Genomic DNA, 23,797 nt, shown 5'->3' with positions numbered 1-23,797 from the left:
ACCCAAGAGGAGCCCAGCGCTGCACCCACGCTGTCCCGCGTTTCAGCAACATGTGGGCGGTTCTCCTGCAAACCTTCTGTGAGATCCTCTGGTTTGTCACCAGAACCTAAAAGGCCCTCAAGTGGCAACACGCTGGAATCACAACTGGCCACAAAGAAGCGCAATGAGCAGAAAGTACTGGCCGCGCAGATGTGAGCTGGGAGAGCACGTGAGCATCACGTGACACTGGGCAGGGACCTAAAAAGCAGCAAGTACTCAGTACTTGTACACAGCACTCAAGTACTCCACAGAGGACCCAAATAGAAGTCCGTTCCCTCACTCCTTCCATGCATGGACCAAACTGTCCGTTGCTAGAGTCATTCTCCAGGGTTGTATACTTCTGGGAGATGTGGAGATCCTGGAAAAAGCCCCAAAATTGAAGTGTGAAAAGAAACTATGAGGAAAGAATAACGGGAGTTGAAATCCTTTACTCAGATTTTAAAAAAAAAATAAAGAGTGTAACTTTAAATGCTTTTGGGGGTCATAAGACACATAACACACATACAAGGCTATTCTTTTACACTACACACACAGAGACTGGACTTCTCTTAGAGTAAAGGAGATTTAAGGAAGAAACAAAATTAAAAACAAGAAAGAATGATGGGAAATACTTAATAAAGCAGGCAATTGGCTTTGATGTAATTTCATTTGTGACTGAAATATTTTTTTTAAAAAGCCTATTTTCTCTAGCAAATGTCCATAATCCTTGAAATCGGTACAATGACTAAAGGGACAGCAAATAACGAAAATGTGTCCTTCCCCAAACTTTCTCATAATATGAGTTTTGATACAGCCTATCATCCTCTAAACAAACACTGTCACACATCCTACCCATTCAGAAACATTCTGAAACTTAACCGAACCCCAGGACCCCTGTCCCGAAGGACACCACCTCTTGGGGGACCCAGGGGCTGCCCAAGTTTAAGAAGAGCCAGAGCAAGCCACATCCAAGGTCAGGGTCAGGGTCAGATGACCCGACTGCAGTCAATGCCACAGAGACTGGTGTCTGGACGGAGGCAGACACCACACACAAGAAGCCCAGACCCGACGGCCGGCAGTGAGGAGTGGCCAGACTGTGAGATGGGCCGTGACAGCAAGGCCAGAGCAGCTGGGCAGTGCAGGAAGCATGGCCTGGCCCCCGCTCCACCGAGCTCACACCAAGGGAGGGTCTTGGTCCTGCGCTTCCTGTTGCCCCGTCATGTCCTGAAAGCAAGCGTGTTCCAGGAGCAAGGGACGACGCCAAGGGCTGTGGAGAGTATCTTCCCCGATGTGAATGGAAGCAGATACCGCCAGCTACAGGGCGTGGGGCTTCTCTGGGTTCACCACACCAATTTCCTGATGAGATAAATGCATGCTGAGGTCAAGCGATGTTTAGCACAGCAGGTGGCCTGCAGGCTGGGGGCCAAGGCTGGCTCCAGGTCTACAGATTCACATACCAGCTAGGGTGTCCCAGGACCTGTCTGACTCGCAGTGCCGAGGCCGGGGTTCGGGGTGGTGGTGGTCAGAAGAGGTCCTCGGCAATTCAGAGACCAAGGATCAGGGGAAGCTGAGACTGACTTGTCAGATGGTATTGTGCCTCCAACAGCAAGCCCACCCCATTTTAAACTCAAATCATTTATACTAAGCTCTAACAGCAAGCATGGTTTAATTCATATGATAGGATATGAGTTATTCTAATTCAGTGGGAAGACGGACAGGAAACAGAGTTTCATAGCCAAACTCCTGTAAGATTTTCTTGTTTGGTAGACAGAGTTAAGTATCAGCTGATCTGCTTGTCTTAGGCATGTGTATTAACACATATTGAGATGTGTCCTTACTACAGTTACACGGTGGTATCTGGTGATGGAGAGACCCCATTTCCAGGGGAGGAGGTCCAGGTACCCCCCTCCACGGGCACAATGCCAGTCTCTGTGGGCCTGCCCACCCATCTGCCTTCATACTTGGTTCCACATTGACTTGTTCCAGTCACGCCACACCACCCTCTCGCTCACTCAGCGAGACCCCTTATCGGTGTGGACTTCCTGAGGGAGGACCAAGCAGACAGGCCGGGATGATAACAGGGAAGGGATGGCGGCCACAGGCGAGGGCACGCGACAGCTGGGCGTGGTGAGAGACTAGTCTGAGCAAAGGCAGCAAGCGGTCTACGAGCCCCTCCTGCGCTGGGCAAGGGCAGCAAGCGGTCTACGAGCCCCTCCTGCGCTGGGTAAGGGCAGCAAGCGGTCTATGAGCCCCTCCTGCGCTGGGCAAGGGCAGCAAGCGGTCTACGCGCCCCTCCTGCGCTGGGCAAGGGCAGCAAGCGGTCTATGAGCCCCTCCTGCGCTGGGCAAGGGCAGCAAGCAGTCTACGAGCCCCTCCTGCGCTGGGTAAGGGCAGCAAGCGGTCTATGAGCCCCTCCTGCGCTGGGCAAGGGCAGCAAGCGGTCTACGAGCCCCTCCTGCGCTGGGCAAGGGCAGCAAGCAGTCTACGAGCCCCTCCTGCGCTGGGCAAGGGCAGCAAGCGGTCTACGAGCCCCTCCTGCGCTGGGCAAGGGCAGCAAGCGGTCTACGAGCCCCTCCTGCGCTGGGCAAGGGCAGCAAGCGGTCTATGAGCCCCTCCTGCGCTGGGCAAGGGCAGCAAGCAGTCTACGAGCCCCTCCTGCGCTGGGTAAGGGCAGCAAGCGGTCTACGAGCCCCTCCTGCGCTGGGCAAGGGCAGCAAGCGGTCTATGAGCCCCTCCTGCGCTGGGCAAGGGCAGCAAGCAGTCTACGAGCCCCTCCTGCGCTGGGTAAGGGCAGCAAGCGGTCTACGCGCCCCTCCTGCGCTGGGCAAGGGCAGCAAGCAGTCTACCCGCCCCTCCTGCCCTGGCACCTCGAATAAGAAGCATGAGGTGCACCTGCAACCTGCTGCAGACACATCACAGAACAGACCCTCCCGGGAAAAGGCTCAAATCAAGGGAAGACGCTGGGGGCCAAAAAGTCAATACAGGGACAAGTCTTCTGGCTGAAGGAGGGCAAGAAAAGTTTCACAGACTTTCACACGACACCCTCAGCAGGTATGAAGAGCTTTTGTCTGATGCAGGCCTCCTGGCCTTCAATAAAGGTTAGATGACAAAAATAATACCACTGTGACTGACTAATTAGATTACGCTCCCAAGAGAAAAACTCTACTGATTGGCTGATACATACAGAAAAGGGAAGAAATCAGAACGCTAGAGAAGTTCCACATGACTCAAATTCAGTCAGGAAAAGCACCTTAAAGCCCCACTGCTCGCACACACAACACGTTCTCATTCCGATCAGAAACCAAGCAGAGTCCACCTGGACTGTTTCTAATGTGACAGATGGCCCTACCCAGATGGAGCCTGTCAGCAAAACGAAAGGGACACCGTGCTTTACTTTTACGGGGAGTATTTCATATGCTTAACTATGTGGAGCACTGCTTGCAGAGTTTCTCACTCACTACTGGCAGAGTTTCTTAGAAAGTAAAGAATTCTAATTCATTACATCAATTCAATTCATAAATCTAACCATTCCCTTAAAGTAAAAAGTTCAAAGGAAAACAGCCTACACTTGAGGAACACTTTATGTCACAAGTTGTAATTTAAACTATGGTTAGCAAACAGAAGTTAAAACAAAACCGAGTGAGGTCACCCATGTCTGCTTCCTCAGCAGAGGCTTAGGTCCACAGGCAGGCTGACCAACGTTTCCAAGATATGTCAGTGCTAATACTTAGCATAACCTGCAAAGCTAAAAACAGCCTACTGTATCAATTTCTTTTTGCTTCTTTATTGGAAAAAGAAATAATACTGAGAATTCTGCTTAAAACGATGGATCTCTGATTAGGACAATCTTTCACAGATGTCATCTAGACAGCTTACACCAGGGTGCCGCTTTCATACCACTTTATAGAGTGGGTAACCACTAGGCAGACAAGTGGCATCCTCCACCCACTGGTCCTGGCTGTGCTCGGAGGCTAAGTGACACCCCGACCACCTAACAGATCTGTAATTAGCTGAGCTGCCAGCCAGTACCCTCTACAAGTCTTTATCCCAAGCAAATACCCCAGCTCCTTCAACTGTTCCCAGAAGGAGACACACTGCCTCGGGCACATGCCCTTCTGTCCCGACGGTACAGACACAGAGCTGCCCGCGGTCCCTAGGATGGGATCTGACCACCCCAGTTCCTGTGTTTAGAAAAATCCCCTGTTTTTTGAGACTTTATTTTGTACTGGAGTATAGCTGATTAACAATCCTGTGAGTTTCAGGTAAACAGTGAAGGGACTAAGCCATGCGGATACTTGTATCCATTCCCCCCAAATCCCCTCCCATCCAAGCCGCCAAATAACACTGAGCAGAGTTCCCTGTGCTGTCCAGAAGGTCCTTGCTGGTTATCCATTTTAAATACAGCGGTGTGTACATGTCCATCCCAAACTCCCTACCTATCCCTTTCATTAGAAAACAGGCGTCCTCGTCACTGCGGCCATCACACACCTATGGGCTGTGATCCACTAAAATCCCAACTTTTTTCCCCTAAGTTGCTGGGGAGGCACATCTCCCAGAGCTGACACTTTGGGTTTTGGTTTGGGGGTTTAAGACAAGCCCAAGTTTTCCAATTTTCCTCCAATTAACGCCATGTTGTGAGCTCCGCTCAATCATGACTGCCCACCAAGCTCTCTAGGGATGGTCTATCACCCAACCTATCTGACCTCAGCTGGCGTCTGTCATGGATACATGACACAGGGAGAATGTGACTTCTTGGGGGTATTACTGTCAGGCTGCAGATTTAAAACAACTAACAAGGGCCAGGCATGGGCCAGCCCTCACCTCCCCAGGGAGCCTTCCCCAGCTGACAGCAACCATCTCTCTTCGGGTGTTGCCACTCTGTCACGTACCAAGCCGATGACCCCCCCTTTCCAGATGGTGCTGATTCCCTGAACTGGAGCCAGGAGCCCAGAAACGTGCCTTTGGAAACCCCAGCAGGTTCTCAGAGAGTACAATACAAAGCCCACTTGGTGGAGACTCCAACCCGGAAGTCAAACTGCCCTCAGTGCTCTGTGCAAGCCCTAAACCCCTGTTCTCTAGTTCAGCTGAGGTGCTAAATAAATTTTATCATCTTTCTCCTCCGGGAAATAACAATTGATTTTCAGTGCTTTACTATGCAAAGTCACCCCAGCCACAGAAAGCTGCAGAAACCCGCACGCTGACGTCGCACTGCAGGCAAGCACCTGGGCACACAGCGCGGGGCAGACCAGGGAAGTCTCTACTGCAGAAACGACAGCAAACAGTGCAGACTCAAACCTGCGGCAGCAGCGTACCAGCGTGAGCTCCGGGTCCTGCAGCCAGGAGGGCAGCACCGTCGGCTGGCTCATGGCCTGGAACAGCGTGGCCCGCAGCGCACAGTAGTTATCTCCGCGGACTCGCCTGATGGAGGTGAATTTCTGGGACACCTCCTCGTAGCCCTGTGCAAAAAGCATCAAAGAATTCAAATGGTCGTTACTGACTTTGGAGAGCGGGGAGAATTTTATTCATGTGGAAGAAATGTGTCCCCCACGCCCCCCATCCCGATCAGTGGAAGAATGGCCAAATCTTTCCTGCAGGATACTTTAATTCCTTTTTCACTCATCAAAAGAAATTAACAAATGCTAGTATCATACAAAATATCAGGATATGCAGCAGACGCAACATACTAGAACATATAGAATAGGACACTAAGTATTAATAAAATGCTAGTCACCCCCAAAGGTGAAGTCGTACGTCCCTTTCTAAGCAGCTGCTATAACACTCACTTATAATAACCAGCAATCTGTAGGCTTTGGTCTGTGTTTAAGTTGACCCTAAACTCTTCAATGAGGAGACAGGAAAGAAAACAGAGATGTACCAAGCTTATGTGCCCAATCCCCCAGCCGTATCTGACTCTTTGTGACCCAGTGGACTGTAGCCCACCAGGCTCCTCTGTCCATGGGATTTTCCAGGCAAGAATACTAGAGTGGGTTGCCATTTCCTACACTAGAGGATCTTCCCGGCCCAAGGCTCGAACCCTCATCTTTTGTGTCTCCCTGCATTGACAGGTGGATTCTTTACCTGGCTTATATCTCCATATTAAAAATAACACCCTGTACCCCAAATTTCCATGAAATACATAAAAGACCATATGTATCGTCTTGGAGGTGCCTGGATAAATTCTGTTTTTTAAAAAGTGGATTGAAATGTCATTATTATTCAGCCTGGAAGTGAAACAAGGAAATGAAAATTCTCGGTGACATGCTCAGTCACTCAAACACAGCCATCCAAACGGACTGTTTTGAGCACACTCCCCTTAAAAGGACACCATGAAATCCCAGGCCGACTGAGTTCTCCGCTGGACGCTGCTCAGGCCTTGGCATCAACTTTCAGCCTTTCCCATCTCACTCCCCCTTGACCAGGTGGATCTTTCGCTTGCCCTGCTCTTCCTCAACAGTCACTTAAAACCCTGTTTCCCCCCCCAACACACACGTACATAAAGGAAGAAGTGCCACCCCCCTGGGGTGGGGACCCTGCAGACAGTCATCCTGTGTCCAAGCACTGGACCCTGTCGTAAGTTGTTTTCAAGGTTCAAGTCACAAACATGATGTTCGAAGTGGATATGAAAGTATTTCTTTCCAATAATAAAATTCTGAAAGCTGCATTTCTGTTCAGTGGCCCAACCACTGCAACAGAAGTCTCATCGGGGAGACTCATGCCTACTAAATGTACCTCTTTCCTACGGTGAACCCCGAGCTGTCCCAAATACTAGTTCAACAGCAACTGCACCCTTCCAAATGCATAAATCATTCATCAGATCGTGCAGTACACTATAATCCATTATCCAGTGAAAAAATCCAGAGAAGCGGGCCCCAGCAGTTCAAACCTGTGATGTACAAGGGTCAACTGTAGGAGCAATCTCCACCTATGGAGGAACGTTGGATTCAGGATCCATCTGAGGGGGAACCGAGAGGGGTTCTGTCTGACTACCATGCAGAGGGAGCAGTGACCCAGCCCAATCACAGCCCCAGCAGGACCGCGTCATGGGAATCCCTGCCATCCCAGAGCCTTGGAAGGACTACCTTTGGGTCACCAGGTTATGCAACGGGACTGAGAGGGGGCAGTTCCTGGGTGCCCTAAATAAAGGCAGGAGATCCAGGCCCCACTGCTAAGGGTGTGCGGGAGAGTCCAGGCCCCAAAGACTGGAAGATGTGAGAATAAACCCAGGGTGGGGTTAGGGTGGGGACAGCAGATGTAGGTCACCCGAGGCTGTGACCTCACCAGGTCAGAAGGGCATTATAGCCAAATGCCCCTAAAGGGCCAACCCTTGGCCCAGCTCAGAACAGCACATAGTCATTTATACGTTTTTCAAAGAAATCAAGCTACTGACTGACAATGATTCTATATTAATACTGAGACGGCCCTTATCTTTGCTGTCTGTTTCCTCATCTCTAAAAGTAGGACCCCAATAGTAATACAGTCTATTTGCAGTTGTCGTAACTATAACATCTAAACATACATAAGGACTTATTAAATAATTACCTATGGTAGACTACTGAAAAAACTCAAAATGCACGCATCCAGGCGTCATACCTTTTTCATACATGTTGCTTTTTGCGTATTTCCCCTCCATTCTTTTTTGCAGTAGTCCATGATATCCATTTCAGGAGCTACACTTAATCTAGGTTCTGTGAAAGAATACAAAAAAAGGGGTGGGGTGGGGGAGGGGGAATACAGAGACACAGCATGATCAGAATTAAAAGTACAGCTTCGCCTGAGAGTTCCTTTCTCGCTCACTGCAGTCCTCCCACGTCCAGAATCCCAAGACTGCTGACCACCCAGTGCAGACCGCCACCACCTCGCTCCCAGATGACCACAGAGGTCTCCCACTGAGCCTCCCTGTCACCAGATCCTACCGGCCATCCCCCACACGGCAGCCAGAGTGGTGCATTCAGAAACCTAAGTGAGATGCTACCTGTCACAGCTGGGCTCCAGGGCCCCCCATCACAGCTGGGAGTCCACTCCCTTCCTCCCCACAAGAGGGCCCCCTGCCCTGGCCCCCCACTGCCTCTCGGGTCTCAGCTTCCCCCACACGCACACCGGCAGCTCCTGCCCGACCTGCGAGGTACCTGCTCCTCAGCCTCTGAAGGTCTCTGCTACCTGTGACACTCACATCCAATGTCAGAACATCTCACACACACACACTCCACACTTTCATTCTGTACCCCTTACATGGTTCTGCTTTTCTTCTCCGCAGTGATCCACACCTGACATATTTCTTTCTCTGTACCCTGCCTCTCTCATCCCTACACACACACACACACACACACACACACACACACACACACACACACACACACACACACACACACACACACACACACTTTCACTCTGTTCCCCTTACACGGTTCTGCTTTTCTTCTTGGCACTGACCAATACCTAACCTATTTCTTTTTCTGTACGCTGCCTCTCCCATCCCTACACATACACACACAGCAAAACATGAGCTCCCTGAGGGCAGGGGCTTGGTCCGTTTCTCAGCTGTGCCCTCAGCACCCGCAACCACACTGACCTAGGTATCCTTGAATAATGTTCATTCAAACATGCAGTAGTCTAAGCTATGAGACCATATAGCTAATAATTTGTAGTTTTTTCACGTCCATTATACAAAGAGATAACACCTCTATTACAGATGTATATTTAATAATCTTTATTTCATTACATCCTGCTTTGATCCCAAAGGGCTATAAACTGTTGATAATCAGCCAGAAACTAACGCAGCTCTCAATGTGAGCTGAAACACAGGCCTTGTTTGACTCTAGTAACACATACTCCCCAAATGAAAGCTATAACTGATGATCAGACAGATGTTACAGTAAAAATAAAACGGTCTTCAGACTTCCCTTGTTGAACACATGAGGCCTGGGGTTGGATTCTGTGGCCTAGGCATATGCACGCACATGTGTAGGTCTTTGTATGTTTTAGGAAGAAAGAGAGCTAAATTCCCAGGCATATCTTGACTTCCTCCTTAAAATATTGAAGAAGTAAATGTTAGCAAAGAAATCAGGATATAAACACAGAAGTACCTCATGGCATATTTACTCAAGAGGAAGTTGTACATAAAATAAAGATGGTATAGTCAACTCAATCCAACAAACACTGTGTGTCTAATATGTGCCAAGCACTGAGCTAGGAGCGGGGGGATATGAAGCTGATAAAGGCCCAGATTCGGTCCTGAACGGGTTTAGAGAGTACTGAAGAAGAAAGGACTGCAGGCCCTGACCATGCAAGATGTGACGGACGTGGGATGACAGAGGGAGGAGCACAAGAGGAGCCCCGAAGCCCTTCCTGCACTTTAATAAGTAAAACAACTTTTTAAGACATAAAATGTCAGAATTGCCTATTTTTAAAAATTCATTGATAAATCCTTTCATAAGGAAAATAAACCTTCTATACAAAAGGTAAAATAACACACACACAGGTAACAGATACTTTTATCTGTGCTTAAGTCAGCACTGGCTTAAAGGTGACCCAGTCCTGGAGCCTAATCCACAGAGACCACAAATACCACAGCTGCGCAGCCAGCCCTCAGATAAAGAGCAGTCACTGTTTAAAGTCAAAAACACTTTGTGAGTGTCTATCTAGTGGAAGGAAGAGTTCCCTTTAATCGCCTTTCAGCTCACCTCCTCAGAAAGCCCAAGGAGCTACACGTGACCAGAGTCGAGGACACTCACTGGGACACATTCTGCCACGAGCAGAGCAGCTTCCAGCTCGGGAAGGGCCCCTCCCGAAGCAGCAAGTCCAGACCTGGCGCTCTCCTCACCCGTGGTCCTCTTTCCTGTGGGCAGGAGACCCGGGCCCTCCGCAGGGCGGCATGGGCCCCATCTCAGAACTGAGGGGAGGAGGCAGGAGGCTGACTGGGCTCAGAGGCCAGGCCACAGGCCGCAGCCCTCTGAGGAATCAGAGGTCTGCGTGAGGCAGGGAGGGTGGGAAAACGGGTACGTGCACAGCTGCTAGCATCAGAAGTTCACCCCCGGTCCCATCCTGCTGGGCGCTGGGAGGAGGACTCCGACGGCCTCCGCAGGCGGGGAGCCAGAGACGCAGGATGGCCTGAGCCCGACCTCAAGCAGCTCACAGTCTATGTCAGCTCCTGCTGTTTATCCGCATCCCACACAGGCTGCTTACTGCCCCAGGAATGCACATTTCTAATGGCCAAACAAACTCCACCAAAAACACATTCAAAAAACACAAAGGGGAAGCTGAAAATCAAGAGTGGTCACCAGAAGCTGAAATAACCAAGAGGTTTTGTTCCTTAACCACCATATGGTGACCAAGACAAGGATTCAGACCCTTGGAGGATGGGAAGTTAAAACTGAACCCCTCCAGAACGCTGGGACTCTCAATCAAGAGGATAGGGCAAGAATTGAAAACTTTTTCTCTAATGGGCCAGAGTGTAAATAACATGGGCTTTTTAAGGCTATCAGGTTTCTGCACAACTACTCAACTTACTATGCATGAAAATCACCACGCACGATGTGTGAACTATGGAGTTCCAATAAAACTTTATTTATAAAACCAGGTGGCATGTCAACTTTGGCCAGGGAGCTAGTGTGTGCTGACCCCTGGACTAGGTGGGGTCAGCTTCCCAAGTGGCGTGAGTGGTAAAGAACCCGACTGCCAATGCAGGAGATGTTAAGAGACGTAGGTTCGATCCCTGGGTCGGGAAGATCCCCTGGAGAAGGAAATGGCAACCCGTTCGTTCCTTACCGAGAGAATCCCGTGGACAGAGGAGTCTGGTGGGCTACAGTCCACGAGGTTGAAAGAACAGGACATGACTCAGGTGACTCTGCACACACAGACTAGGTGACTAACAGAGAGCATGAGAAAACTTTCTGCCTTGACCTGGGCTCTGACTTGGGGAGAGAGGACCTAAGATCTCATAACCACAGGCCAGCTCTCACACAGGGACAGACTGTGACATCACACTAGCTGCAGGACCCTGGGAACTCAAAACCAGAAATTCACCTGAGGTGGCCCAAGGCAGGTGACTCCCGGGTGCACGGCAGAAACAAGGCCAAATTTCCCTACACTCAAGACAGGCTAAACAATCTCTCCACAGACACACAAGCGCCAAGCTTAGAACCAAACTCTGAAGAAACAAGAAGCGAGCAAAAACAGCAGCTGGCATAAGTAGACCTGTCAGGATTTTCAGCTAATGGAATTATCAGGTCCAGAAGAGCATGTTTAAACTGTTTAAAGGAATAAAAGAAGGAATAAAAACTTGAGCAAAGAGCAACACACTATCAAAAAAAGACCAAGCAAATCTGAAAAGAAAATAGATCTTTTCCAAGAGAGAAAGAGGAAACCTTTCTAACGGAACTAGCCAAAATGCAACAGAGGCTAAAAGTTAGAAAATACTTGAAAGGGTGTGTAACTGAGGGCCCTGGATAACTGAATGGGAGCTAGCAAACACCTGATTTGGAGCTCTGGAAGCAATAAACAGAATAGGAAAAAGTCAGTATTTAGAGAGATAATGGCTGAGAATTCTCCTGAACTGATGAAAACTAGGCACCTTCAGATTTAAAAGGTAAAAACAATCCCTAACAAAACGTTTAAAAAAAATCCATACTTAAGAAACCCTGAGGAGAAACTGTAGGACACCAAAGACAGACAGAAGACAGGGAAAGACAGACTGCCAAGAGTCGGACTGACTGCAATGTTTCCAACTACAAAAGAAATGACGAGAGAGAGGAATGAAATCTTCAAGGAAAATCAGAGAAAATGTATTATTCGCCCGGGTTTATTCAAGAAACAAAGTGAAATCAAGACATTTTCGCACAAACGGAACCGCTCACCAGAGGCCCGTCCACAGGATGTTACGTCAAGAAGGGCAACGAAGCCAGAAGGCCTGAGATGCAGGGTGTGAAGGGACCTGTGCTGACTCAGACCACAGCTGGAAGCGACAAGACCCCCTGAAAAGCAAGGGCACCTGTGTGGGGCTCCCTGGGGACAGAAGGGAACCCCAACAGAGAGCCTGCAGAGCAAGCGAGGAGGCCAGAGGCTCCTGCAGACGGGGCAGGAACAGACAAGGGCGGAGGAAGCACTTTCTCCTCAGGACAGGCCTGCTGAGTCCTGCTGCTGAGGTGAAGTGTGTGCAACTGCCGTTGGGGCCCTGAGACGCCTCTGAAGGCTGCGGGGGCTAGGAACCCGCAGGGCTGGACCACAACAGAGCACATCATCTTCCCCGGTTACCACAGGGAGGAGTTCTGCCAACTCCCTGTGAGGAAGACTCGAGAACTATCTTCAGAGTCTTCTGCTCCTAATGACACATCTTAACACTTTGTCACCCACACCATAAATGAGAGCCAGTTCTTAAACCAGAACATTACACAAGTGGTGCGCAGGAAAATGCCACTTGTGAATCATTCGGTGGCTCAGTCATGTCCGACACTTTGTGACCTCGTGGACTGCAGCACGCTAGGCCTCCTGTCCTTCACCATCTCCCGGAGTTTGCTCAAACTCATGTTACTGATTCCATTGTGATGGAATTCAACCATGATGCCATTCAACCATCTCATTCTCTGTTGGCCCCTTCTCCTCCTGCCCTCAGTCTGAATGGTCTGTGGGGTATCCCCTAATGGAGCCCCCCCTCCCTGGCCTCCTGCCCGGGGCAGGTTGGGGAGGAAGGAGGTGCTTCCCCACACCCCGATGGCTGTGGTCGAAGCACGGGCTGGCCCTAGCAGCCAGGGGTTAATGGATGCTGAGGGATGAACAGAGCACACACACTGTTGAACACAAGTATGGACAGAAGTCACAACATGACGGGAGAATTAAGAGCTATCAAGTCCACCACCGTTCTTTCTTATAAGTCAAATCAGATTCACATGGCCTTCTGCACACAAAGACCCAGAGGGTCAGCTTCTCAGTAAATCCTTCCACCTGAAACTTGGCGGTTCAAACCCCAACTCTCCCTCTATGAAAATAAGGAAGTCAAGAACTTAAGAGAGAGTGGTGTCAAGAGGTTAGACCAATTCTCACGGGTGCAAAAATGCTATGAATGTAAGGAACGCAAGCAAAGTACTTATACTGAAACTTTAAAGCCTCAGGAAACAGTAGTCCCCAAATATACCCAAAATATTTTTACCCAGAAAAATGAATAACCCAATGGAGGTAAGACCAAATGCCTAAGAATGCTTCCTAGGAAGTCCATCTTCCTAGGAAAGTGTACCTCAAATATTTTATGAAAATGGATATACTGATTTAATTGCATTTTCTACTATAAGCAGCAAGAACTTTTTATAAAGAAAACAATTCCAAACATACCTGATGACCCTCTTTCATGTATAAGTAATTCTTTCTCCTTTTCTATTTCATCCGCCGCACGATACATGTCCTCCTCGCTGAAATCACACCAAATCAGACATTTCAAAAATTTGTGGACTCACATGTCCTTCTTATCACAACATGCAGTTGCTTTACAAATACATAGGGCACGCAAAGTTTTTACATTACATGATGACAGTCTGATAAAATATGGGTCTTTTTTCTTGTGTTTCTAGCATTACTAATTCAGAGTTTTTGAAGTGAGACATTTTACACCACTGGCTACGCAGCTCTGGGACCATTTCAACTGCGATGTCTTTAGTGCCTCAACCACATACGTAAGCATCTTAGCATGCTCATCTATGCTCATCAGCGAAGCTGTTCATGACTCTTCAGGTTTCAAGCATGGAGATGGTGCTAATAAAAGCATTTAGGAGCGCAGGCCAACCGCCAACTTTGGGACATCACAGGCAAATTTTCCAAGAGCTCCTCGAAAAAGAAGAACAGGAGATTCACAAGATCCCCAGAACCACACCAGCTCCCCGAGGCGCTCCTGTTCCCTGATGCCCACAGGAAAGCAGCCCCCCGACCTTCTGCTGGGCACATGCCCACCATCCCCGACACTTTCGCTGGGACTTACACAGCAGCTCCCCCAAAGAGTCTCCGGGCTCCTTCAATGAGCCAACAAGAACCTACTAAGTCCTGGAAAGGAGAAAACCCCATTGGCTGCTAGACAAGGAGGGCAAATGGGACTTCCGGGATCTAAGATGACTCCTGTTCCCCTCAAGATGTACCACAATGGTGGGCAACAGAGATGCCACTCTGTCTTTGCTGGAACACAAGACAGGTGAAAGCGCAAACCGTCCAGAAGTGGAAGAAGGGGCGGTAAGGCACGGGAGATGGGAGAAGTCTCGAGGCCCCTGGACCGGTGTCTGCTGGAAGGGCAGACCAGCACGCCCTGCAGGGCCCAGAAAGGTCAGGAGCTGGAGGTACACCGAGTGCTCTGGGGGGGCATGGGTGACCTCCAGGGCCGCCAACAACAGACCCCCGTCCCCAGTACTCCCACAAGAGCACACCCCGCTCCTCTTGCAGGACTGGAAGCTCCAGGCACCGGGGTACACAGGCAAGAGGAGTTACTCAGGAACTAAGGGGACGGCTCCCGCGTGCCCGACTCCGGGAGCTCCCCAGCACCTCGTCCACGGCTCAGAAGCCGGAGGAAAGAGGAAGGGGGTGCCGCTGAGAGAAACAGACTGAGGTGGGGACCAACACACCCTCCACCCCGAAACCCTTCAATGGCTCCCAAATAAGCGGGGAAGTCTAAATCTGGAAGCACCCCAACACGCGAGCCCTACACACACACACACACACACACACACACACACACACTTCAGTCCAAACACTTGACAGCCCAGCCTGTGCTTTCACACCTGTGACTGGCTCTGCTGACGCCCCCACATGAATGGCTCGCTGTCCACCCAAGAGGGCACAGGCGGTGTGGGTGGCCTCGCTGGAGCATGCCACAGGCTGCAGTTAGATTGCCAGGGTGTGACCACTTCTCACTCCAGCCCTCGTCAACCACGTGCATCACCCGTGGAACTCAAGGGACCACATTTCTCAGCACCTAAATTTATCCACCTGTAAAAATAACCGTGGGAGTACTCACAAGAGACTGCTCTGAAAATAAGACACACAGGCACTCGACAGTCAAAAAAGTTAGCTAGCCTCGTTACTTCTCCTATCTATCCACCTGGGCAGAGGAGGGATGGACGATTCACCCAATGATCATTTCTTATCCCTGTTTTCCTTTTCTTCTCTCTTCATGAAAGTGATGGTGTGTGTGCGCCTGTCTTTTTTTGTTGTGGTGGGACTGAGGGGGACATATTAGGGAAAAGGTACTTTCCATGTGCTCTAACCCCAGTGAGATTTCAAGTAAAAGGTGTGATGTCACCCATGGAGCCCGTGCCAGGGTGCAAAGCAAACAGAAACCAGATTCGCAGGGACTATACATCAAGCACTTAAAATAAAAAGTGACTAAATGTGTTAGATCTTCTTTCAATAGTTTAATGTTATCTTTCGGCCTCCTTCCTAGCTTTATCAAATAGGAGAGAAGTTCTGATCGTATAAAACAGGCATTTAAGTGAATCGTTTTCATAATACCATTACCAGAGGCATGTCTTTGTGGAAGCCACTTCCCTAATCTTGGCCTCAGTTTTCTCATCTTCAAAACAAGATGACCGGACAAGATCTAAATGATCTATGCAGTTCCTCTTCCAGTTCTTGGTTCTAACGGACTATGAAGCTATTCTCACTTCACACGAATTCTGTGGCTATGGGCAGGCGTCTCTGCTTCTACTCTTGTCTCCTACCTTTCTTATCTACAGAATAACCAAAGGGGCCCAGAGGAGGTTCTCTAAACTAGCATCTCTCTGAACAGCCGCAAATACAAACTCCCTCAAGGACCAACAGCAGAGGAACGAAGAGAAGTCAATAGGAGAACTAAGTGCAATGGGAAGACAGAACAGAAAGGGAGGTTACTGGAAATAGAAATGCGGTGATTCAAGACATACAGAAGAAGCATAGCAGAAATTGATGAATGGGAGGCCCAGAGTGTATTCAAATCACTTTAGCCACACTATTTCATTCCGATTCTGTCCACAGATGATTGTGAGCTTCCACGGCCACCAAGGACATCTGCTAACTTGCCAAGGCCACCAGGGAAACTGTAACACGGCTTTTAAAGGCCACTGTATTTCCTCGGGGAGAAGTTGTAAGTTCAAACAATAAAGCTCAATCAATGCAGTCAGAAAATGAGACATTTAACAGCCAAAATGAAATATTCATCCAACACAAGGACCACCAACTACAAAGAGAGATGTGTGAAAGCAAGAAAAATTAAAATAATTTTATTTAAGAAAATACTTCACTCAATAAACCTTTAACTTTTTTAAAATATCAAAAAGGAAATGATATTTTTAACAGCAAAAAGAAATTATATTTAAAATCAGGAATCTGAAATAGCTGGAGGTTTAAATTTTTGGGGGGAAAGGAAGACAGGGAAACAATGAAAGGAAATGGGCTGTCTGATAAGATCAGATCCTCCATGCTGACCAGTTTCAGAAATGTGGCAATCTTGGGTGTGTGTCAAGCTGGGGCTGGGATGAGAGGTGTTCACCATTTGGCACAAAGAGTCCACTGAAATCCATAGACTCAAAATGATCACTAGAGCAAAAAATGTCCTTTCAGAAAACATACAGATCGCTAGAGAAGTAGTGAAGAAAAGTAAAAGTCTTAAATGTGACCTGATTTCTTGAGGACCATGGCATGTGAGCTGTACTCAGTTAAAATTTTAAAACCAAAATGCTAATAATTCCTGCTTAGAAAATTATTAGTTTAGCACCATGTTATTTTAAAATGTTTATTTTCAAGCTCCCATTTTCTCTTAGAGGTGAAATACTTTACTCTTAATTGTCAGGAAGCATTTAACAGTAAGATTCCTGTGTGCTGTTTCCCATCTCTCTTGAGCCCTCTGTTCCTTATCAGTCCCTGTAAGGAGCAAGAGGAGCAGGCAAGCTACTCCCAGGACAGAGATCAAAGAGATGGGATGCTTGCACAGGATTTCCTTCATTAGTTTTTCTATACAGTGACAAGTACCCTCTTCCTTTTTATGAACCATATGGTAAAAGTGATTGTTTACAACTCTCTCTCTTTGGTAAGGATCGCCTGTTTTTTAAGTCTGGAATTTTAATCTTTATCTTTGCTGAGAATAACTACCTTGTAAGACAGTATATATGCCCACACCATGTTGATTATAACACCTTTGCTCCATCAGAGCTTGGGTCCCCATGTCTGTCTGTCTTTCTCTCTCTCTCTCTCTCTCTATTTCTGGCTGATTCCCTGGAGCGCGAAAGCTGGCTGCGTAACCCAGGGAATATTGGCCTCTTTCCTTCTTTCTCTCATCATTGACTCCGGACCACCAGGTTCCGGTCCAATAAAGGACCAACACTTAATGTTAAGGTAATATACACCGTTGAGCAGGTTACATGACACTGTCTGTTAAATTATAACCTTCCTCTTGCTCTGTTCAAAGACCTGGATAACAATAAATGTTTGAAACTTAATTTTGAAAAGCTGACTACATTTAGACAAAAGTATACTACTCCCCAAAACAAAAGTTATAATATAAACTAAAAACACAGAGCTCAGCAAAGCAGAAGACATTTCTGTGAAACCAATTTTTTGATTTCTGATACAAGTAAACACACAAAATGAAAAAACATCAACTCTTTAACATATATGCAAAGCTAACAAGACAGCAGCTCACTCACTCACTGTTGTGGACATTTGCACCAAGTTCCCCTTAGCTATCTAAAAAAACGAACCTGAGTGTGACTCTGTCAGCTCTCTGGACTTGCAGATCACGCTTAATTTGGCCTGTCCTAGAAGACTGACAGCCCGGGCAGTGTTGGTGAGACAGTGTCAACCGCCGTGACATCGGGCACCGTCCCACACAGGCACAGGAAAAAGCAAAGATCACTCTGCCCAGCTTTTCTCCACCTCTCAGCGGTTGTCTAAGATGAGTGAGCCACACATCAAATGCAGGAAAGTACCGGCGCCCAGGCCAAAATTCCACCTCCTTTCTGCAAGTGGACTTTCCATGACTGGCTCGGTGACTCCCAGAGGGGTCTGGGGACAACCTGGACCCCTGCAACCTAAGGTTTCTCAGGGCCACCCCAGCTCTGAAGCGGGTTCCACCCCCAGGTGGGGGAAGGACCAGGAGGGAGTAGCGGTTACCTCATCAGAGACGACGCCCCCGGAGCTGCTAAGGTGCGAGGTGGGTGGGAAAACAGTACACAGCAACACCCAAGAGCAAGGGCTTCACAAGCTGCTAGTTACAGCCCTTCTGAGAATCCACAGCTTTCCTTTGAACCTCAGTCCAGAAAGGCATAAATATGCATAAAATTTTGCTTTCGATTTCAGAAGGGTACACAGACACATCATGCTGCCCTCTACACACCGTGAGCCTGTGGACCTGATTTAAACCCTGTCCTCTCCTCAGGCAGACAGAGAAGGACCATGGAGTAGGCTCACTTCTCAAACCCAAAGCATGTCTAACCTAGCCACAAACCATGTCCAGGGCCACCCTGGTCCTCAGGGGCCGGAGGATGAGCTTAGCTGGAAGGAAGAAGTGGACCCACCCTAAGTTTCAATTTTACGGGTCAGGTGAGCAGGAGCCGGAGGATAGGAGACCTGCTGACAGGAGGAGTGAGGAAGTTTCCAAAGGAGTCAAGTGAATCGGGTCTGACCTAACACTTCCTCAAAAGGGACCCTCTGTCGTCGTGTGAGCCATCCCTGGGGCTTGTCCAAGGGATGCCAGCCAACCACAGTTCTCAAATGAAGGAAAGAAAGGCAGGCAGGCGATTCAGAATACAGCTTATCCACAAGATCTCTGTGTCTGCCTTCCCCACAACTTCTCGGGGGGAAACCACAGTGAGCCCAGTCACAAGGAATCTGTCCTATGGACAGCCTAGGAAATGAGCCATCCCTCTGCCGGCACATCACTAACCCCCTCAATGTCATATTCTGAACGCATAAAGGCTGCAAACGTTGGGTTGTGATTTGTATTCACAATTTCTATCTCCTGAATGAATTAAAACGACTCTGCAGGATGTCCCCAAACATCTGCATCTTACGGTGTTTCGTATTGGCAGGTGCAAGCGCTTTACTCAATTCCGGTGCAGATAAAACTGAACTCTCAGGGTGGGAAGAAGGGACTTGGCTCCAGTGACAGAAAAACACAAGGTTAAAAAACCATTTTAGGACTTAGTTCAGGCATCCCACTATGTATCTACATCTGCACTCTACTATTAGGCTGCACATATGGAAGAATGGCATGCGTTACACTGCAAACTATACAATGGACAATGTGATGCCGCAGTTTCTCTAGCCCTTAAGAGAGGATCACAACACAGGATAAGCAGCCCCACTGCCCGTATAACAAATAGGAAAGCCCAATCCGTGAGATGGGATGTTCAGAAGCTGCCATTTGAAATTCTTTTCACCTCCTTTCCCGTGCTTCCCTTTGTTCTCTTACCAATTAAGAGAGAATGAAGTCATCAAAGACAACAAAAATAGCAAGAAAAAGAAACTAAGCTACTACTTAAAAGGCAAACTGGAACATCTATTCCAGAAAAAAAAGAAAAAAAAGTGAAGTTTGCAGTCATTATAAGTCATGCCTCTCTGCCCAGTTTTGCTGAGGAAGCCAGAAAGATGTGGGGGCAGGCGGGGAGGTCCCCACCCAGGCATCAGGGGCTATAGCTCTGGAACCTACCTACTCCCTGCACCTCCCTGGCCAAGCTGCACCGATCAGATCTGCAGCTCAGCTTCCTAACATATCAGGTGACAAACCTGGACTAGGGTTTTCAGATGCCTTTCAGCTCCACGCCTATAGCTCTGCTGACAGCAGACAGAAGAGACACCTGTGCCACAGAACCTGTGCATCAGGAAAGAATGTTCCTTTTGCACCATGACACACTTCCCCAGGTGCTCAGACTCTGGGAACCACATCCAGCAGAAAAACTTGCCAAATAACTGTATTTTGGGGACCCTGGTTCAAAGTTGCTGTGTCTCCCAGGAGGGGCCATGAAATGGTTGAGGCCGAGAAGCAGCGTTTGAGGGCCAGGGCCAGTAGGTTACCGGCTCAGCTCAGATCACCTGGGCGTAAGTGAGGGAGCAGCAGTTAGCCTGGCAACAGCAGGTAGGAACCAGCATGAGCTGTGAAGGGGCAAAAGCAAAAGACCATGCCCGCTTTATCGGGTGCCGAGTCTGAAGTAGGGTTCAAATGTACAGAGCAAAACTGCAACCACAGGTCACAGCTGCTCACACATGGGCCTGCACAGTGGTTTCAATTTAAAAATAAAATAAAAGGCTACTATTTAAAAATCAAGGGAATTCCCTGGCAGTCCAGCAGTTATGACTGGGTGCTCTCACTGCCAGGGCCCAGGATTCGATCCCCAGTCAAGGAACTAAGATCCGGCCAGCGTTGTGGCATGGCCAAAAGTGAATCAGTAAATAAATAAAAATAGAAAATAAAAATAAAGCACGTGGATGCAGTTTTGAAAAAATAAAATAGGGGACTTCCCTGGCAGTCCAGTAGTTAAGATTCCAAGAGGCCACTGCAGAGAACAAAGGTTCCATTCCTGGTCCGGGAACTAAGATCCCACATGCCATGCTGTTCAGTCCAGCCAAAATAAAACCAATAAATAAATAATCTTTAAAATAAAGTAAAATTTTTTAAAAAAGAACATTTCAAACAAAAGTCAGAATCTCTCAGCAATTATTGGCTAGGCTTCCCTGATGGCTCAGGTGGTAAAGAATCCAACTGCAATGGAGGAGACCCAGATTCGATTCCTGGGTTGGGAATATTCCCTGGAGAAGGAAATGGTAACCCACCCCAGTATTCTTGCCTGGAGAATCCCATGGACAGAGGAACCTGGTGGGCTGCAGTCCTTGGCATCACAAAACGATGACTACTGAGTGACTAACAAACACAGGTTGGAACTTAGTGGATTCTACCTCCATCAGACTCAGTTCTCCAGGAACCCATGGTCTACACCTGGCCAGCTTCACTCAGGAGATCTGGCTGGGTCCTGGAGTCAGGAGTTTGAAACCTCCTGCTCTCAATCTTTCCCAGTGGCCATTAAGTGCAGCTAACACTCTCCCAAGGGGTTTGGTGCTCAATGAGACTGTCACAGTCCACAATAAAGGACTATGCAAGCCAGATGATTATAATACATTATTTGTAATAAATAACAGTTCCCCACCCAGAACCCCTTTTTTAGGAAATGGGGGTGGGGAGAGAGTGGGAAGAGCAGGGCACTTTCCCACTAATCTGTCAAACTGGTTTTCTGAGTGGAACTGTGGAATTCCAAAGGTATCTGTGTGTGACTAGAATTTGCAAGCGCAGAAAAGTTTCAGCCTTCAAGTTTATATTCTGCTTCCACCCCTGCCCCAAGACTCGCGATTTACACCACCTTCCCTACAGTTCAATAAAGAATTGATCAGGCTTCCCTGATGGCTCAGACGGTAATCTGCCTGCAGTGCAGGAGATCTGAGTTCAACCCCTGGGTTAGGAAGATCTCCTGGAGAAAGGACTGGCAACCTACTCCAGTATTCTTGCCTGGAGAATCCCCATGGACAGAGAAGCCGGGACAGAGAAGTCGGACACGACTGAGCGACAGACACTTTAACCTTCCGTATTTAAAAATAAAGTGGAGACTGGGGAGAACTAGATAAGCAGCTGGCGGCCAAAACAACTGGGTCAACCTCCGTCCAAAGTCTGTCTAACAGGTGGGACGCTCGTCAAGCAGAGACTTGCCTTCCAAGAACAAACACGTCGCGTGGTGCGGTGTTCCTGTGGTGGGGGACAAGGGACAACCTTATTTGCCTTCCGGCCACAGGTCGGAGGAAAGATCTGATGGGAGTGAGGTATATAAGAGTATATGTTGCCAGAGTTTGTTTCCCAGATTTCTGGAGTTTTCTTAGCTGTAGAGCTATGGAGATATCAAAAAAGAAGGGCGGGGGGGGACACTGGATAACCAGAACTTTTTTTTTAAGATGCGCCTTCAGGAAAGACTTTTGTAATTGGGACACTGGATACAAGGATCTTACGAATTCCTCTATTTCCGACGATGGTACTTAGATGCGAAGGGCCCTCCTCCGGCTACTCGCCCGCCCACCCCATCCCCCCAATACTCCCCGCAGCGTCCCCTCAGGGGGCCGAGCCCGGTGCCCTCTCCCCGCCCCTGGCCCCGCGCCCCGCGCCCCGCACTCACTGCTCGGACGGGCACCGCACCGCCACGCGCGGCGGTCCACCGGCCGCAGACTTCCCGCCCTCCGGCGCCGCGGCCCCCGCCTCCCATGCCGGCTTCTCGGCACAGCTAGCGCCCGGCCACGCTCCGGGCTGAGGCATCGTCCCCCGACTCATGGGGCCACCGTAGCCGGCGGCGCCGCAGGGCTTCAGCCGCCTCCCAGCGATCCGGAGCCCCTCCCGTCGGGGCGCCCGGGCCGCGGCCGCCTCCACAGACGCGCCGCTTGCCCGCCGGCTAGCGACAGTGCCCAGGACGCTTCCGCGCGCGTCACCGCCGCCCGCCCCCTGACCTCTGACCCGCGGCGAGGGCGGGGGGCGGGGGCGCGGCCCGCGCGGCCGGGAGTCCCGCGACGCCGAGCCTGCGCATGCGCCCGCGCGGGGGAGGAGCGGCAGCAGACGAGAGGCACGCCCACGCGAGACGCTAGTGTGCGTGCTCCGCCCCCGCGCGCTGGCGCCCCCCCCGGAGTAGCCCCGCCGGCGCTTTTCAAGTTTCTGCGCCTCGTCGTCGCGTCTCCGGGCGGGAGGGCTAGAAAACCCTGGCCCAGCGACCGGGCGCGTCCTCCGTGAGGAGAAAGCGTGACAGGGCCCTATCCTGTTTGGGCGCCGATGTCGCCCTGGGCTTCGGAGCTTCGCCCTTCGCTGTCGGGGTTTCCTTTGACTGGAGAGAGAGGGATGGGGGCCGCGTGGGTGATGTGCGGCTGGCCTACCCCGGTGACAGTTTCGTCACCACCAGCCCACCGAGCCCGGAGCCCTGAGCCCCGCGGGCCTTGGGGGTCGGGCTTGTGGCGCCAGGGCCGGCAGTTACCGTCTCTTGCTCCGTGAGGGCGACAAGTGGGAAGTGGTTGAACCCGACAGGTGAGCCAGCGCAGCACAGCGTCTGTTCTCGGACGACATTCTTTCGATAGGAGATTTGATTTACGAGGAGCAAGGGGAAAATATTAACAGACTTAAACGAAAACAATAATGTTTCATCGGTGGGGAGGGAATAGTGGGGCAGCCTCTGAAGATGCAAGGGGCAAAGAACGCTGGGCCGAAGCATGGACGAAGAGAACGGTAGTTCTAGGGCAGAACGGGTTCATAACGGGGTTTTATTGAAAGCCGAACCTCCAGTAATATGTAGTGGCAGCTCCACTAGTCCCTCCAATAAGGGTACTGGACAGAGAGACCAGATCTTGAAAAAGCCTCCTCCATCTCACTAGGGAGCTTGTGTTTGATCCTCTTCGAAAGATCAGAAGGAAGAGATTATTTTGAAAGATCTTGTGGTCTGCAGTTAGAGAAAGATTGGGGAAAGGCAGGACAGGGAGTCTGAGTAGTAGTCAGCATCAGAGGGAGAAACGATGGAAAAAATACTTGCACTTTAAGGTAACCCCCTTTAATTTTATATGGAAAAGTAATAAATATACATGCTAAAAAATGCATAGCAGTACAAAAGAATACACAGTTAAGTTCTGTGTGGATATTAAGGGATTGTAGTGGGGTGATCAGTGTCCCCTAAAAGTCATCCTCCTCATTTGGAAATACGTTCTTTGTGTATTTTTAATGTATATGTCATGTATAATGTCTCACAAATTTTTTTACTAACTTTACAGAACT

The 23,797-nt window shown here is 49.3% G+C and overlaps 1 protein-coding gene across 1 annotated transcript in view; it reads right to left on the bottom strand.

Moving 5' to 3' along the window:
* Window positions 1-22,456, bottom strand: part of OTULIN (OTU deubiquitinase with linear linkage specificity) — a 36,882-nt gene extending 14,426 nt beyond the window's left edge. The window contains exons 1-4 of the mRNA XM_065905450.1: window positions 22,170-22,456; window positions 13,339-13,415; window positions 7,609-7,703; window positions 5,331-5,474 (exon numbers count right to left, since the gene is read on the bottom strand). Of these exons, the coding sequence (XP_065761522.1) occupies window positions 5,331-5,474; window positions 7,609-7,703; window positions 13,339-13,415; window positions 22,170-22,321 (468 nt within the window). The 5' untranslated portion in view covers window positions 22,322-22,456. The remainder of the gene's footprint in view (window positions 1-5,330; window positions 5,475-7,608; window positions 7,704-13,338; window positions 13,416-22,169) is intronic.
* Window positions 22,457-23,797: the final 1,341 nt, after the last annotated feature.

Source organism: Muntiacus reevesi, chromosome 14 (genome assembly GCF_963930625.1).
Source record: "Muntiacus reevesi chromosome 14, mMunRee1.1, whole genome shotgun sequence".
In the NCBI taxonomy this organism is placed as follows: domain Eukaryota; kingdom Metazoa; phylum Chordata; class Mammalia; order Artiodactyla; family Cervidae; genus Muntiacus; species Muntiacus reevesi.
Note: the sequence above shows the minus strand (reverse complement) of the source record. Positions and strands in the feature narration are given on the sequence as shown.